This window comes from Artemia franciscana, chromosome 13 (genome assembly GCF_032884065.1).
Source record: "Artemia franciscana chromosome 13, ASM3288406v1, whole genome shotgun sequence".
Taxonomy (NCBI): Eukaryota; Metazoa; Arthropoda; class Branchiopoda; order Anostraca; family Artemiidae; genus Artemia; species Artemia franciscana.
This window is the reverse complement of record NC_088875.1, coordinates 10,899,027-10,917,910: the sequence shown is the minus strand read 5'-3', so window position 1 is coordinate 10,917,910 and position 18,884 is coordinate 10,899,027. Positions and strand designations below refer to the sequence as shown.

The window sequence follows — 18,884 nt, the reverse complement described above, 5'->3', positions numbered from 1 at the left end:
ACCAAATGGCCTTCTCAAAATTTTGATCAGATGCATTTTGGGAAAAGAGGGGATGGGGGGAGGCAGATGCCCTCTGATCACTTTGACTCTTTACTCTTTAAAAAGAGATTTTAACTTTCCATTTCCAATCAAATGAGCCCCTTTTGAAGTTTATTTGACCAGCCCTTACAGGAAACCTTATATGCCCTTGGGCTTGCCCCCAGGATCTACGGGATTGTGTCGATCCCGGAGTTTTTCTGCTATTTTAAACAAGAGTTATCTCAAAATTTTGATTGGATCCATGTGGAGAGAAAATGGTTTGAGTGGGGCTTATTGCCTTCCAATTCCTTTTGACTCTTAAAAAGGGCACTAGAATTTCCGATTCCCAATCGAATGAGTCCCTCTGAAGTTCATGCGACAATCCCTTCCATAAAAACCTTTCCTGGGTCTAACTCACAACACTTGCCCCTGGACTCTAGGGGGTTGTGTTGACCTTAGAGTTTTCGTTATCTGATTTTTCAACTATTTTCAACAATATGACTTAAAATTTAATTGGAATCAGTAGGGCAAAAAAGGGCGTGGGGGATAGTTGCCCTCCGATCACTTTTGACTCTTAAATAGTTCACTAGAACGTCAGATTTACAATCGAATTAGCCCCCTCCAAAGTTTATGCGACCATCACTTCCATATCGAGTGCATAGCGTTGTCCCTGAAATGTTATATTTGAAAATTAATTCATGAAGTAATCAAATTTAGCAGGCTATGGTTCACTGCAAACTTGTCATGCCAAAGGACTTCATAATGACACCATTCAGTTATATATTTGAAACTACTTTTCCAATATATAAAGCTTTATGAAGCCAAATTTCAAAATAAGACATAAATGTGGGCTCAATCTCCCGTGCACTAAAGTTGGGCCACACAGATCCCCTTTTGAGGCACCTTATCCCCTTGGGATATCTTTCTGACAGTCCTCTCCCTGTCAAAATAGTGAGTGTGCCCCATGCAATATAGCTTAGACAGAGTTTGTTAAAATTGTGAAACTGTTTACCTTTTGAAAGATTGTTCTAAGGTTTTATGGCTTGGGAAAGACAAAAAAGAGGCCAGTTCAGATTGTAGATTTTATGAGATTTGAAAAAAATGTTCCTTGACTGGGGGCCCTTTAAAATTTTTGGAAAAGACCCTCCCCCTGCCTCAAAAAAAATGAGAAATACACAATCTTCGCATTTGTTTAATGATTTAGCTAAATTAGTATGTCATTTTAGTGGAATGCCGGATGGAAGATATTTACTGCCAGCAATAAGACCCCAAGATGCGCCAAAGAAATGTATGGTTATAGATTTAGACGAAACTTTAGTACACAGTTCTTTCAAAGTAAGTATATGATTCGTTGTCTTTCTTTTATGTTTCGTTAAAAAAAAAGAAGGTTAAGTGAAATTATCTAATGAAGATACAGCTGGACAGAAATAGGTTTATATACATGGTTTAGTATATAAATAAAATACTAAAACATTTATTCATTATAATCATACATAAAAATAAACATGATATAAGATACAGCTGGACAGAAATAGGTGTAATTACTTATATAATGAAATTATGTAATTATATTTAATTATACTGTATAAATTTTTTAATATTTTAATTAGTGACTAAACCAGGGTAATTACACCTGTTATTAATTAAAATAAATAAAAAAATTGACATTATATAAGATGCAGCTGGACAGAAATAGGTGTAATTACTTACATATTATATTATTTTATACATTATAATTGCACATAAAACATTAAACATTATAGGAGATACAGCTGGACAGAAATAGGTGTAATTACTTATATAATGAAATTATATCTTATGCGAGATACAGTAATTACATTATATCACACATTAATTATGTGATTATATGTTATCTGTAACTATACTGTATAAATTTTTTTAATATTTTAATTAATGACTAAACCGTGTAAGTAATTACACCTATTATTAATTAAAATATTAAAACATTTTATACATTATAATTGTACATAAAATATTAAACATTATAGAAGATACAGCTGGACAGAAATGGGTGTAATTACTTATATAATGAAATTATATATTATGTAAGATACAATAATTATATTATGTTAATTATGCAATTATATGTTATGTATAACTATAATATATAAATGTTTTAATATTTTAATTAATAACTAAACCGTGTAAGTAATAACACCGATTATTAATTAAAATATTGAAACATTTATACATTATAATTGTACATTAAAAATTAACATTATATAAGATACAGTTGGACAGAAATATGTGTAATTACTTACATGGTTTAGTCGTTAATTAAAATATTATTACATTTATACAAAATAATGATATAAGATATAGCTGGACAGAAATAGGTGTAATTACTTATATGGTTTAGTCATTAATTAAAATATTATTACATTTATACATTATAATTATCCATAAAAAATTAAACATTATATAAGATACAACTGGACAGAAATAGATATAATTACTTACATGGTTAAGTCATTAATTAAAATATTAAAATATCCTTATCTGATTTATTTACTAATTATAATAACTGAAATAAAAGCAGTAGGCACTTAGTAAGTTCTAAATGCCTTTTTGGAAGATTTCCGGTAATACGGTAAAATAAAGTCTGATCCATCTTCTTTCGCTTCGCCTAGTATCTGTGCCACATACCAACATGACCCGTGCCTCATATTGTTTCAAATAAACATAAGACCATGGACACGTACTCCGGATTGCTGCAAAAACACATACCACCATGGAAACGTGCCTCAGATTGATTAAAAAATATGGCATAACTGACCCAAATATCGTGTTTTAAAATTGGGCGAAAAACATATAAACAAATAAGTTGCAAGTCCTATGGTTAGATTTCTAGTCCGATGTGTCAATTTGTTTTCTGGCTTGCAGTGGACTACAATTAATAACTGTTGTTGTTATTTTGAAGGTGTAAACGTTGTTTTTTTGTTTTTTTTTTTTAAGGTTACGCTTCGTTTTTTTCTTTCTTCTTGTAGATGCGTTTTAGTTAAATTAATTAGTTAAGTTACAATTTTTTAGATATTTTTTAGCGTTCTTTTTGTAGATAGGTTCAGTTTCATTAAGTAATGCTTGCAAAATTCTAATTTTTTGGTTTTGAAAGCTAGCCTACTCGTTAAAGTAAACATCAGGTGCACAAAAAGGGGCTACCAACCCTGTTGCTGCGACATACACGGTTCGGGCTACAGAATTTTTATATTAAAATTGTTTTATCTCTCTCAAAGTATATCAGACCTAAAAAATTAACCATCATTTAGGCCCTAATGTTGATGCCGTCGGTGAAACAAAAAATGAAATGAAGACAGTTTCTAGCCTGAAGTTGAAGTTTTGTCTGTTTGGGTAAAAATTGATCAAAAGCATGGTACTGATACAAGCAGGTCCTAATTAACACCTTGCTATGTTTCTAGGCTACTAAAACTTTGTATCCCATTAGACAATGAAAATTTTATAAAAAATCTTGAAGCAAACATGTCGAAGACCCAAGTTGAGGTCCATTGTCTAAGTTATTTGAATTCAGACTGAGACTCCTTATACTGAATTACATTCAAATGATTTATTTCGAGAACTAAAGTATGTGAGTGTGATCTAACTTTTAGACTTGGTTCAAAACCGTAATCAGAATTGTTCATTATTTTTTTAGAATTTTCAGTTATATCCAAAATATTGACTTCAAGAACTGAAATAATGTGAGTCGGCTTGAGTGTGACATAATTTTTAGGCTTTGTTCAAAAATGGAATGTAAATTGTTTCGTCAGCTAAACTTTTGTGCAATGATTTTTCTTGGTTTTATTAATTTATTTTTATTTTTGTTACTCAGTCGAGCCAAAACTTTAGGAATATTTACACAAAGTTATGTGTGGCTTAAAAAAAAAAGTCTGGTTAATCTTTAGAGACTCGTATGCAAAAGTAGGCTAGAAAAAACTCCAAGACAATCAAAGTTGAATGTGTCAATGGAATAGTGTTAATTAAGTAAAGGGTAACCTGCCTCACATTGCACTATATCTTCAAACTCTTTTTTCAGCCATTTTGTATGAAAAATGGGGGGGGGGCTCTGCGATTGGAAACTAACAGTTTGAGTAGTACTTCTTTGCCCCTGGGTAAAAAATCTCATAATCGCATCAGACCAAGTTTGTTTTTTTTTACTTGGAACGATCAAAATATAAAAAAATGTATATCTAGGTTCACTTGACCTCCAGAGCTTCAAGGATCAAGACCCTAATTTATACAATTAGCCTATTCTTCACAGGCTCATGTTGGGAGAAAATTTGGGTGTGCTTCAGCTTGTTAAACAGAATCATGAAAAAAAAATTGACTGTTATTATTGATGGTGCCAATTGGGCCAATGAACCCTCCAAAACTCCCCCTTCTCTCAACCGCCAACTTTGTGGCTTTAATTAAGTATGTTGCACCTATTTCAGCTGAAAATGTCTAGGTTCGTTTCAAAAACTAAGACCTGACCCAGTTCAAAAAAAAAAAAAAAATGAAAAACTTGTCTCTTGATGCCAAGTGAGCTTATTTGGTGATAGAGTGCCAGATTGAGGTAAGTCCTGATGTGTTCCACACAGGCGAAATAAATCATGATTTACTGCAAATTCACATTTCAGTGCAAAAACAAGCTAGGTGCTGACTTATTTTAAAAATGAGCTAACTCTTGATCTGCTACTAAACTAGCTAAGTCCTTGTTCAACAAGAAAACGCGAAAATCAAAGTTTGACTCAAAATGAGCTAATTTCTAATTTGGGTCTAAAAATAGCTAAACCTCATCTCTGTGAGCTAAACTCTGACGAAAAAAAGAGCCAAATTTTCAAGCTGCAGAGTTTTAGCAGAAAACAAAGTTTAAAAGTGAACTTAAACCTATGGGATTGGAACCTCAAGCCATTAGGATGGAATCTAGAGGCATATGCAACTTCCAAACCAACCTACCATCAATACAGAAGCCCCCCTCCTCCGTCAAAAGCCATCAATTTAGTCTGACGTGGAAGGGAAAAGGGATAAGCCCGATAACAATTAGGTATAGTTGCCTCTCCTATGTTTACATATGCTATTAAACTATTGTTTTTTTTTTGTTTTTTTTTTTTTTTATTTCACTGTCAATTTCGATTCTAGCCAATTTGTAACGCTGACTTCATAGTCCCGGTGGAAATAGATGGCACTGTTCATCAAGTTTATGTATTAAAACGACCATACGTTGATGAATTTCTGCAAAGGATGGGTGAAATATATGAATGTGTTCTATTCACTGCCAGTCTAGCTAAGGTATGAACCAGTGATAATTAGAAGCAATTAAATTAATTGTGAGCTTATGTGTCGTGTTCTAAACTAAGAACGTTTAATTGTAAAATGTTTAACGTGAAGCTAATTGTATAGTGGATGCACCTAAATGTAAAAAAAAAGTGTAAGGTGTCTTGTTTTTGGTTTCTCTCTTTTCGTTTTTGTTGGTGTTTTTAAATTGTTAATTGTATTAACAATTCAATAGCTAATGTCCTGTGGTGGCGCAGTGGGTTTGACCTTAGCTTGGTAATACGGGACCCAGAGATTGAATCATGCTGCAGCAATGCACTGCAGGGCCGACGCAGGGACCTTAGTAGTCAAGAAGCGTCGTTAATCTGATACAGTACAATTCAATAGCTAATTGTAAAGTGGGTGCACCTAAATGTAAAAAAATCTAAAGTATCTTGTTTTTGGTTTCTCTCTTTTCGTTTTGTTGGTGTTTTTCCTCTCTAAAGCCAATAATGTGTTTTTTTTTTCTCTCTTGGCGTTTGTTATGTGCTTAATAATTGACCCAATCCAGTCAGTCTGGGATATTCCATTATGCTAAAGCTATGATGGAAGTCAATAAATTGTTTCAAGTGGAGACGACCGTTTGACTACTGACTTTGCTTGACTTTACCATCTGAATTGAAGTTGATATGCCGGATTGGAAGCAAATTAGGTTTGCTTGAAGATTTCTTCAAAAATTGAAATAATACAATAGTATATATAATGCAAATAAAGACAAACATCATTCCGTAGGCCAGCACCAAAGTCGTTGTTGTGAATTTGTAATTAAACAGTTCATTATCACGGACTTTATGTGTATTATCTTGGAAAGTAGTTGAGTTAGGTGAATGAAACTTTCAGGAATGAATCCAGCGCCAAACATATAGCAGGGGAGTGTATTGCCCAGCTGCTATATTTTACTCTTTTCTTATTTCTAGGACTTAAAAGATTGCATAGGATACATGACAAGTCTATACGTATTTGAATTCTGACAAAAATATTTTTACTTAATTTTTAGTTTTCATCTCTTTTTCATTGGCTCGGGGTTTTGAAAATGTGATTCCGGTTATTTAACTAGAATTTGAAGTTATATCAACTAAGGATGTATGCAGGATTTTTGTTTGGGGGGGGGGCGGGTCTAACGGAAAAAACATTGAAAGACGCATCAAAAATTTGTTTGAATGCGTTTTTGTTACGTTTTTACCAGTTGGACAAAATTTCAGGGGGGGGGGGGGGGTTACGCCTGCCATAGAGTTTCCATTTGGTTTTATGTTCTCTTCTCTCAAATTGTTCCCCAAGTAGATGAGCTTAGTTCAGTCTCTTTATATGAAAGGAATCAACATCTAATAACAGATTTGTTTTCATAAGTCTTGTTGGTCCAGCGTTGTCAAGCTTTTTATTTTCTTCTCTTTTACCCAATAAGTGCTTCGAATTCAGCTGTATTGTTAGTATTTAAAAAAATAAGATGAATTTTCTCGTATTAGCGTAGGAGATATTTCTTTATGGAAGCAGAGGTGTCAATTTGGTTGTTTCGTTGTAGTCCATGTTACTTTTATGTTACTTAGCACACACTTTTTATTTTCAGGAAATGGTATTGTTGCTTTGAATTTGGTTGTATTCTCATTTCTCTTGTTCGGAAAATGCTTCTTTACACCATTGAGTCTATAACGAAGGAATGATATTTTATGTCCATTTATTTGGAATTTAAACAAGAAATACCCGTAAAAATTAAATCTTGAGCTAAATAGCATAGCTTCAATTCGTTATAAAGTACGCAAAATCACATTAGGGGTCTGAGCTAAATTTCTTAAAGTAATCAATGTAGATATGCTAATCTGGTCTCGTCTACTTTCTACTAAGTGAATAATCCTTTGCAAATGCAACGAATCTAAAATAATCTATCAGAGCAATCTTTCCCATTCCAACTCGTTTCGGAAAAAAAAAATTTTTAAGAACGACTTTTTATTATTACTACCAGTATAAAAAAAGTGATTTTCCTTGTTTTTCAAGCCAGGGAGCTGCAAGTTTCCTGTATTGTGCTTTCGGCCATGGTAATTCCAAGGGTATACTTTTTGTTTCGATTCGAGGCCTTTTTTTTAGTGGGCTTCAGGCTATTTTTAAGAATTTCCGTCAATTGCTTTTCGAAATAACATTTTACTATTAAGTCTAACAGAGATAATAGTTAACATTCCTCAAACAGCTGCTCATGGCAATTTGTTATTACTAGCCAGTATTTTTTAAACGTTGTTTTAATTTTTGGTTACTATGGGCCCTGGTTTGTTCTTTTTTAGGTTGTAGCTTCTGCTAGAACCATGATTAGATCATCCTTTGCTTTCAAAAAATTACCTGCTCTTCCTTCGAAAAGGGACGAGATTAGAGTCTTTAAAAGAAGTTTTTAATGTCACCTTTCATTGGGAAGAGGGAAGGTCATCTTTATCAAATTGCGCTTACAGTGTTGCTGGGGATATGTCTTTCTTGCTCTCCGTCTGACCAGAAAAATTTCGAATATATAAGTTGTCAAACGCCGAAAAGTTAGCTGTCTCCTGATTAAAAATTGTGGTGTTTTACAGTTCTGGAGGTAGACCATAGAACACTCAGTTTTACAAAATATTTTTTTTTTAAACTATTCTTGTCTCATTACCCTTTACATTTAAGCCTTGTCCTTCTCTCGATTCAGATTTTGGCTTAGCTTGATAAAGTCTAATCAAAAATGTTTCCTTCGCAGTACGCAGATCCTGTGGCTGACTTGTTGGACAAATGGGGAGTATTTAGAGCGCGCTTATTTCGCGAATCCTGTGTTTTTCACCGTGGCAACTATGTCAAAGACCTTGGACGCTTAGGAAGGGACCTTCATAAAGTCCTTATTGTTGACAATTCGCCTGCTTCGTATATCTTCCATCCAGACAATGCGGTGAGTATTTCTTTTTGTTATCAATATGCTCTATTATCACCTCATTCGGGTATGTTTTGTTTTTGTTGAACCCTGGCTTGGTTGCTAAAAAGCATATTTGCTTTTCTGTTTAGTCTAGATCATTTTCAGTCCTTGTCCTTCCACATAATCTCCTAGTTTTGGCTACACTATTTGCAGGAGCTGCGCAAAACGTTTTTAAATCTTTCTTTAGAACTTTGTATTCCTTATCATGAAGTTCCAATTTCATTTATTTGGAACTTCTCTCCATATTCTTTACTACCCCCATATTCTTATGGTCCCTTATCTTATCCAAGCTTGTTCTCTTTTTCTTGGACCCTTGCTGAATTCTAAAAAGTATCTTCGGCATCAAAACGTTTTGTCCATTCTTTGCCCGAGGGAGAGGACTTTAGTCTAGCTGCTCTCTCCATAGGAAAATTTTTGCCCCCCCCCCCCAAAAAAAAAAAAAAAAAAACATTTTTCATGAGTTTTTTACGAGTCGGGCAACCTCAATGCACCTGCTTGTGCAATTCACAGATCACATGACTCACAAAATCCCAGGACCATGGTATCACTGTCTTTTAACTTTGAAGTGAATAATGCTGCCTGCAAAAGCAAGACGGTAGCGCTGAAGGTAAGGACCAAACCTAGAAATTGATTCGGAAGAGATAAGCATGGCTATCATTATGCTGGTGGATTTTGTTTTAAGGACCGAAACATATGCTAAATGATATTAAACGGTAAAATGAAAACTAGTCTTCCTTCAGCGAGATAATTTAAGGAACAAAACGTCCAAGATAAAGAGTCCTAAGATATACTATGGAATAGCTTATCAGAAATAAGCGCATAAATATATATATATATATACATATATATATATATATATATATATATATATATATATATATATATATATATATATATATATATATATAGGAATTTCGGTAATAATTGCTATTTATTGATAATTTATTGTCGCGAAAAGTTTGTATTAAGCCTAAGAAGAGACTAAGCTATTATTACCGAAATTCCTATTTTTATGTATATTTATCAGCTTATTTCTGATAAGCTTTTCCATAGTATATCTTAAGACTCTTTATTTTTATGTAGGTCTTTCCACAGATGATCCTCTGTCCTAGGGGCACGGGTTCAATCCCAGTTGTGACCAGTTATTTGGTTTGGGACGGGGGTCAGCGGCTTGACTCTGTAAGCTCAGCCGGAGTCGACCCAGCTCTAAGTGGGCACCTGGAGAAAACTGGGGATGGTAAGCAGGAGAGTGTATGAAAGCACAGGATAGTTGGTCCCCAGCCCCCCCCCCCCCCCCTATTGCAATTTCTGGCTGAAAGGCCATGAAACGGAGATCAGCACTGCCGGTTTGGACCTTAAGGGTTTAGTGCCGTCTTACTTACTTACTTTCTACAGATGTGGAAACTTTATTTTAGGATAGGTTCTAGCTTTGTCTTTTGTAAAACCCCATAAAATTTATTATAAGCAATCCAGCATTAGAATAAGATCTCTGAGCTCCTGCATTCACCACGGATACCAATGTGGTGCGGAGTTGATCCTAGAGTTTGAAAGTATCCTCTGCTTTGTGTCTTCGTTCAAAAAAATGGAAAAATACCTTCTCCCCTATCTTTTAGTGAATTGGTATCACTGACACTTGGTAGGTCTTATTGATAGAAGCTAATACTTCTACCTTTCTTTTTTTTTTTACTGATTGAGCTGATATTCTTTACGAGGCGAAAAAAAATGAATGTCAAACAAATTAAACCTTCAAGAATTAAACAAAAATCTTGCCATTATTGATTTTCAGTACTTTCCATTGTTGTTTCGTTCGTATTCAGAAGCGTAATTTCGTCGAAGTCTTGGGGAAAGGGGGATAAAGTTGGACCCAGTCTAGTGAAAATGACCAAGTAAAAAATGAAAAATGAGGCATATAGTGCCATAAAGGCAAAGTTACACTAAATAAAACTGATCTGTAGCTGCTTGACTTCTTTTGGCCTATCTTAGTTTTGACAAGATTTTTGAAGACGCTAAATTTCAGCTTCGAGAGGGGGGTCTGGGGCGGCAGATGCCCCCTCCGCATGCCCTATAGCAAAGTACGGCCCTTTTCGTATTATCATGGTCAAAACCATAGGGTGTTTCTTCTAGTGGATCGATTGGTGGATTGATTGGATTTGCTTTTGACTTATTTGCTTTATATTAGGTGGGGAAGATCAGTCGTAATTGGGATAAACGTATTTCACCTGTGGCTCATTGCTAATTGAATATAAATTGTAAATTTAATGGACAATATACCAAAATGAAACAAAATAATCCTGGAAAAGCTTAAATTGCTTCCCTGCAATATTATGAAGATGTGAGGTCACTGATAGTGTTCTAAGTTAAATCTAATCAACTATATTTGATTGATTTGATGTTTTTCATGCTATAATTATTTTTGCCATCATCGCTTAGATTACTGTGTTCAACCAACAGAATTAATACCTGCAATAGAATTATGTCTTTTTGGGTCCGTCCGAGGATTTTCTTTCTACTGCTTTCCAGGAAAATTCTAGAAGAAACCCCTAAAAAAACGAGCCAGTTTTTTCAGTCATCAGATGCCCCTCCCCCAAGAAAATTTCAGATTCTTATAAAGTTTTCATTGTGTCTAACCGTATGTATTAATTCGTTAGTAATTTCTTAGGCCACCTTGCCTTTCCATTTACAGAATTTAATATAATGAATGAAAATATAGAGAAAAACAGGTATAATATTTAAAGAAAACAGTGGAAAAAACAGAAAAAAAATCTTCCAATAATGAAGATCCGACTATTTTTTATTAAGATGGGAGTTTTATTTATTCGTTTTTTGTTTTGTTTTGTTTTCTTTTTCTTTATATGTTGTGTGTAATTTGGTATTTCTCTTCTTTTTTTTCGTTGATAAAGGCTCCCAGACGTGGAGTTAAAATATTTGGATCCTTATTGTTTAAAGTTTTTTGTCTTTTTTTTCTGCTTTGTTTAAATATTGTAGCCGTTTTTCTCTTTGCATTTACATTTATTAAATTCTGTTAATTCGTTAGAAAAGATGTTCTAACTTGCCCTCTAAAAGTATTTGTCCCTATTCATAGGTGCCAGTTGCCTCCTGGTTTGATGACTTGAATGATACTGAGCTCCGTGACTTGATTCCGTTTTTCGAGAGGCTAGCCGAAGTAGATAACGTGTACACAGTTTTGCGGAATCCTCTTCAGTCAATGATGCAAGTGCAGAGCATCAGTAAAGAAGTGAACAGCCTTGTTATGGTGGGAGCTACGTCATAGTAGTGAGTATTTGAATTGCTTCTTCCAAAGAGTATGGGTAACTCTTTGGCCTTGTTATGGCCTTTTTATGGTGGGAGCTACGTCATAGTAACGAGTATTTAAATTGTTTCTTCCAAAGAGTATGGGTAACACATAAGAGTGGAAACTAGTGCTAGTGTCAACAACAAAAACTACCAACACTATGTAGCGTGCGGCCAGGCCAGGATTTACCAATAGGCCCGGGCTTAGAAGCGCACAATGCCAGGGGGTGCAATAAATAATCAATGAATTGTTTGTTGTTGTTTTTTAACAAATCTGAATTGATGTGATTTATCGTCAAAGTTCACTTTGCCGCCGTGCTACCTATTCACAGAAAAGTGATTTTAAAACAATACAGGAATTCCGTGGTCACATATAAACTTTCAGATGTCTCCCTACAATTGTAGCTGAATTTCGGTATCATCTCCCTCTTTCGTTAGTGTTTGCTCATCAGTTGCATTCTGTTCAGTGCTTCTATAATACCCAAATTTTCAGGGTTTCCCCGAAAATCTCGCAAAAACGGAGCGGCAAAAACGCTTGGGTTTAGAAGCATCAAAGCTTTAAATCTGGCCCTGCGTTTGGCAACACTTGGGTATTTTCTTTCAAGTCCTGTAATAATAATAATAATCTGTTTAAACCCTCTTTTCATGCATAAAATGCACTTAGAGGGGTACAAAAAGAAAATCAAAATAAAAAAGGAAACAATAGACAAGAAAAACCCACAAGAAACAAACAACATCTCAGCTACTTAAGCATTTTTCTGTCAGGAACTGAGATCAGACATTTATTAATACTCTAATTTTACCAATTACACTAATTAAATTAATTGTTTTTATTATTACACTGAAAAAGTGGTAAGTGTCGCCAAACGCTAGATGGTATTTGTAGTTTTGTTTTGTCGACACTAGTGTCAGTTTCCACTCTTACAAATTCCCCATACTCTTTGTCTTTTCGAAATTCTGAAATTTTTCTCTTTTCGCTTTTTTATTCAATCTGCGTTTACCAGTTTTCAGGATGTAGTCTCAAATTTTTGATTTGTAAGTAAATCGAACTTATTGTTGAAGATACTTCTCAAATGAAACCGAAAAGTTTTTGAAATATTCTTGTACGACTTGTGTTTTAATCAATTTCTATCTCTTCTTAACAATTACTATTTCTGACTAAGATATGGAAAACTCAACTTGGAATATGCCTAATTTGGCCTAATTTATCGATTAGATTTTACTATTAGATAGCGCTGATTAAGTAAAGAGGAATAGTCTTCGATTTTATTTATTTTATAAAAAAAGAATTTGTGCCCACTTCGTCTAAGAAGCTGCCCATCAGGAAATTTAAGAACGGCTCATTTGATTAGAAATTGAAAGCTTGAGTTCCCGTTTTAAGGGCCAAAAGGAATTCCAAGAAGATTAAACCCCTACTCTGCCTTTTCCCCCCGAAAATTGGGGGGAAATCCTCCTGAGGCCTCCCATGGCATATGATCAAAACTTTCAGATTGTCATTTCTCTCAGAATGATCAGAAGATCTAAAAGATTTGCCTGAAGGAGAGGAAAGTATAGCCATTAATCCCATCAGGAAATTTTGTGGGAGGTATGTGTTACCATTAACTTCGGTATCATTTTGTTTCCCCATGTGTTCATTGCCCCCCCCCCCCCCGGTAGGTGTCCGTGGCTGTAGCCCTAACGGTAAGGGTCTCAAACTATGAAATATGCTCGTTCTTCACAGATACATTTTAGTAGAGAAAAGTGGATAAGGTGCGATTTCTTAAAACTAGAACCTTACAAAGGTATTGAATGTGTGTGGTTTGAGGCAGAAACCGAACCTGAGGCCTTCCAATCCTCCAATCTCACACACGTACCCATGCACCATTATATGCCAGATGGTATCAGATAAAAATTTTGTGGCAGCCATTTTGCTCAGAATAGACAAACAGTCCGGTAAATGTGTTTCTGGGGGGGGGGGAGGGCATGGCCTTTGAAGCCCCAGGTGCATGGATCTCAAGTTGTAAAGATTGCGCATTCTTTCAAATATATTTTAGTAGTACAGATGTGCATATTGCAGCCTGACTATCAGTTTTTAGACACAGCCTGAACCTACCTCGTCACCTAAGCTTCCCAGATTAGGTGACGTTCATAAGGAGCTATGTAAAACAATTGTCATTTTTCGCTACGGAACTCCTCTCAGGCAGTAACGTGGCCAAAAAGGTATAATGTATAAAAAATTGTGCTATCGGTCGGCTTGAAATTTAGTGGACAGAATGCTAACAGCCCAGGCCAAAAGGAGTTGCTCGACTGCGAATATTGTTTGTCAGCCCAGACGGAAGGGAGTTTCCATACCTTTGAACATTCTGATCAGCCCGAGTCAAAAGGAATTACGAGATATGCAATATTCTTTTTTATCAAACCCAGACCTAAAGGAGTTACCAGAATTTGAATATTTTTTATCATATTATATTAGGCGATAGGATAATATCGGAATATTTGAAATAATTAGGAGATGTAGATGTTTTTTTTCAAAACTATACCTAAACGAGTTACGATTTGGAATATTTTTGATCGTCCCATATTTGGTGATTGGAATATTTAGAATAATTAAGAGATCTGTAATATTTTTTATCAAAACAAGACCTAAAGTAGTTACCAGAATTGGAGTATTTTTTATCATCCCATATTATGAGACTGGGACATATTGGAATATTTGCTATAATTAGGAGGTTTGGAATATTTTCGATCGTCCCATATTTGGAAATTAGAACATATTGAAATATTTTGAAGACTTGGAATATTTTTATCAAGCCCAGACTGGAGTTACCAGAATTGGATCATTAATATCATTCCATATTACGAGACTAGAACATATTGAAATGTTTGTAATAATTGGGAGATTTGGAATATTTGTATCAAACCCAAACTTAAAGGAGCTACAAATTGGGATATTTGAGATCGTCCCACATTTGGAGATTGGAACGTTGAAATTTTTAGGAGATTTGAAATATTTTTATCAAATCTAGACCTAAATTAATTTCTGGGATTAGAATAAGTTTTAGATCAGCCCAGAAAAGGAGTTATGAGACGCACAATATTTTTAGTCAGTCCATACCAAAAGGTGATTACCGGAATTGGAATATGTTTGATCAGCGTAGATTAAAAAAGCTATTGAACTTGAAGCTTTTTTGAAGAGCCCACACAAGAATGAACTACGGGATTTGAAATATTTCCTATCAACAAGACGAAAAGAGTTACCTATCTTGGAAAATTTTCGGTCAGACCGGATCAACAGGGATGATCGGACTTTTAAAATTTTTTATGATCGTGAAAGCTACCCTGAGTTACCCTACTCAGACCAAAAGGCCTCCTGGGATTGTTTTCGATGACGAAATTTCTCTTTTTTTCGATGAGGATCTCAAAGCACAAGTAATTTTCACGAAAAGGGTTTAAGGACACAAAATAGGTTTTAGATCTCTTGTCAGCTAAAAAAAAATTTTTAGCTGAAAAAATATTTTAGCTAAAATTTTCACCATGAGTCTAATGAATCTCAAAGTACAAGCAATTTTTCAAAATTATTGTAAGGGCACGAAATAAGTTTTTGATGTCCAGTTTGCTCGAAACTTACAGAGAGCATGTAGTCTACAATGGGACTTGAGAACACAACAAATGTTGTCAAAAGTATGTTAGTGTGTGATTTTTTTTTTTTTTTTTTTTTATGGCACTTGGTATTAACCAAGTGACATATAGCAGTCGCCAATTCTGTCGGTCTGTCTGTCTGTCGGTCCCGGTTTTGCTACTTTAGGCACTTCCAGGTAAGCTAGGACGATGAAATTTGGCAAGCGTATCAGGGACCGGACCAGATTAAATAAGAAATAGTCGTTTTCCCGATTTGACCATCTGGGGGGGAGTGGGGGCCCGGTTAATTCGCAAAAAAATAGAAAAAATGAAGTATTTTAAACTTATCAGCGGATTATTGGATCTTAATGAAATTTGATGTTTGGAATGATATTGTGTCTCAAAGCTCTTATTTTAAATCCCGACCGGATCTGATGACATTGGGGGGAGTTGGAGGGGAAAAACCTAAAGTCCCGGTTTTGCTACTTTAGGCACTTCCAGGTACGCTAGGACGATGAAATTTGGCAAGCGTATCAGGGACTGGACCAGATTAAATTAGAAATAGTCGTTTTCCCGATTTGACCATCTGGGGGGGGGGAGTAGGGGCCGGTTAATTCGGAAAGAATAGAAAAAATGAAGTATTTTTAACTTATGAGCGGGTGATTGGATCTTAATGAAATTTGATGTTTGGAATGATATTGTGTCTCAGAGCTCTTATTTTAAATCCCGACTGTGTCTGATGACATTGGGGGGAGTTGGAGGGGGGAAACCTAAAACCTTGGAAAACACTTAGAGTAGAGGGATCGGGATGAAACTTGATGGGTAAAATAAGCGCAAGTCCCAGATACATGATTGACATAATCGGAACTGATTTGCTCTCTTTGGGGTAGTTGGGGGGGGGGAGTAATTCTTAAAAATTAGAAAAATGAGGTATTTTCAACTTACGAACGGGTCATCGGATCTCAATGAAATTTGATGTTTAGAAGGATATCGTGTCTTAGAGCTCTTATTTTAAATCCCGACCGGATCTGGTGATGGGGGTGGGGAGTTGGGAGGGGGAAACCTAAAACTTGGAAAACACTTAGAGTGGAGGGATCGGGATGAAACATGGTGGGAAAAATAAACCTCCTAGATAGATGATAGATGATCCTAGATAGATAAGTCCTAGATAGATGATTGACATAAACGGAACAGATCTGCTCTCTTTTGGGTAGTTGGGGGGGGTATTTCTGAAAAAATAAAAAAATGAGTTATTTTTAACTTACGAACGGGTGATCGGATCTCAATGAAGTGACATTGGGGGGGGGGAGTTGGGAGGGAGAAACCTAAAAATTGGAAAACACTTAGAGTGGAGGGATCGGGATGAAACTTGGTGGAAAAAAAACACGAGTCCTAGATACATGATTGACATAACCAGAACGGATCCGCTCTCTTTGGGGTAGTTGAGGGGGGGTTAATTCTGAAAAATTAGAAAAAATGAGGTATTTTTAACTTACGAACGGGTGATTGGATCTCTATGAAATTTGATTTTTAGAAGGATATCGTGTCTCAAAGCTCTTATTTTAAATCCTGACCGGATCTGGTGACATTGGGGGAAGTTTGGGGTGGGGGGACCTAAAATGATGGGAAACGCTTAGATTGGAGGGATTGGGATGAAACTTGGTTGGAAAAATAAGCAGAAGTCTTGTATACGTGATTTACACAATTGGAACGGATCCGCTCAATTGCGCGGGGGGGGGGGGTAATTCTGAAAAATAAGAAAAATGACGTATTTTTAACTTACGAAGGAGTGATCGGATCTTCATGAAACTTCATATTTAGAAGGACCTCGTAACTCCGATATCTTATTTTAAATCTCAACCGGATCAAGCGTAATTGGGGGGAGGGGCAGTTGGGGGGACCGGAAATCTTAGAAAATACTTAAAGCGGTGAGATCAGGATGAAACTGGATGGAAAGAATAGAAACCTGTCTAAGATACGTGACTGACATAACTGGACCGGATCTGCTCTCTTTGGTGGAATTGGGGGGGGGGGGTAATTTTGAAAATTGAGGTATTTGTAACTTACGAAAGGGTGACCAGATCTTAATGAAATTTGATATTTAGAAGGATCTTGTGCTTTAAAGTTCTAATTTCAAATTCCGACCAGATCCTGTGACATTCGGGGGAGTTGGAGGGGGAACCGGAACTCTTGGAAAACATGAAAATTGGAGTATTTATAATCTTAAGAATAGATGATCGGATCGTAATGAAATTTGATTTTTAGAAGGAATTCATGTCTCAGAGCTCTTATTTCAAATCCCGACCAGATCTTTTGACATTGTGGGGATTTCGAGGGGGAAATCTTGGAAAAACACTTGGGAGTGTAGGAATCGGGATGAAGCTTGGTGGATAGAATAAACAAATGTCCTTGATACGTGATTGACAGAATCGTACTGGATTCGCTCTCTTCGGGGGAGTTGGGGGGAGGGGTTCAGTGATTTGGCGAGTTCGGTGCTTCTGGACGTGCTAGGGCGATGAAAATTGGTAGGCGTGTCAGGGAGCTGCACAATTTGACTTGATAAAGTCGTTTTCCCAGATTCGACCATCTGGGGGGCAAAAGGCAGAGGAAAAATTAGAAAAAATTAGGTATTTATAACTTACGAGTGGGTGATCGGATCTTAATGAATTTTGATATTTAGAAGGACTTTGTGACTCAGAGCTCTTATTTTAAATCTTGACCGGCATTAAGCCTCTTATTTTCCTTTTTAAATCAATCTATTGATTCATAGAATTTTGTTAGAGCTCATACCATATGATCTCTTGGCTCTTAGCTCTTCTCGCCTCGTCACAAGTGCCATATGAGCTCTTAGCTCTTGTTTTTTTTGGTCATCATAAACTCTGGGCCAAGGATGCCTCGAAATACCAAAATTTGAGAATGTTGAGTCCATAAAACAGCTCAAAAAAATTAAATTATATGTAATCATATCCTTGGATAATTATATCTAATTATATTAAAAATTTAAATTATATGTTTATTATACCGAAAGAGGCTGATCTTCTTTCTTTGATTTTGCGTCATATATTTCCATCAACCCATTCTCCTAATAATGGTGGTTCACGCATTTATTTTACTGGCTTTTTTTTATTAACTGGATGAAAACATCGAGGGGTGTTTCCTTCCCTAAACGTGACGCCCCTTCGTAGGATATTTTGGGACCAAAAAAATGCGATGAGGCCTAAAAATGCAAGCTTCTAAAAATTTTAGAAGCCTAAAAATATAAGCTTCAAGACAAGTGGAAATTTAACCTCCTGATAGTAAGCATATGAGGACGAGAGACCCAAACTCGTTATTTGTGACGCTCGGTACCCCGAGCTACGATCCGTAGTAGATTACGTGAGTTGTCTAGATTACCAGGTGGTAGTAGTGGTGTAGATTAGAGCTCACTCTGCAGGATGTTTTCTAAAAATAAACAGTGAAACCGGTTCTTTTGACTGTATATATGCATTTGATAAATTGTTAACAGTAAAAAAATTGAATGAATGACTGAATGTGTGTGGAAAAAAATTGCTCTCTCCCCCCCCCCCTCTCGGATTATCCGTTTTGTTTTGTTTTTCCTTTCTCGTAAGCTATTTTATATTCTCTTTGTTTCAGGTCTCGCTATTCGTACCACCTACATATGAATATATGTAATATCGCGTACATCTGTTAACCTCAATATAGTGCATTAAGAATAAATGGGAATCATTACCTGACCATGTTTCTCGAAATTGCC

At 35.7% G+C, this 18,884-nt stretch overlaps 1 protein-coding gene across 2 annotated transcripts in view; it reads left to right on the top strand.

Annotated features, from left to right (window-relative positions):
• The window catches only part of LOC136034510 (carboxy-terminal domain RNA polymerase II polypeptide A small phosphatase 1-like), a 46,494-nt gene that overhangs the window by 22,951 nt on the left and 4,659 nt on the right, over positions 1-18,884 (top strand). Inside the window, exons 3-7 of one of the 2 annotated variants that reach the window (XM_065715731.1) lie at positions 1,245-1,353; positions 5,155-5,304; positions 8,033-8,218; positions 11,325-11,515; positions 18,764-18,884. In XM_065715731.1, the coding sequence (XP_065571803.1) occupies positions 1,245-1,353; positions 5,155-5,304; positions 8,033-8,218; positions 11,325-11,513 (634 nt within the window). In that variant the 3' untranslated portion in view covers positions 11,514-11,515; positions 18,764-18,884. The remainder of the gene's footprint in view (positions 1-1,244; positions 1,354-5,154; positions 5,305-8,032; positions 8,219-11,324; positions 11,516-18,763) is intronic. The other variant, XM_065715732.1, reaches the window with a different exon arrangement.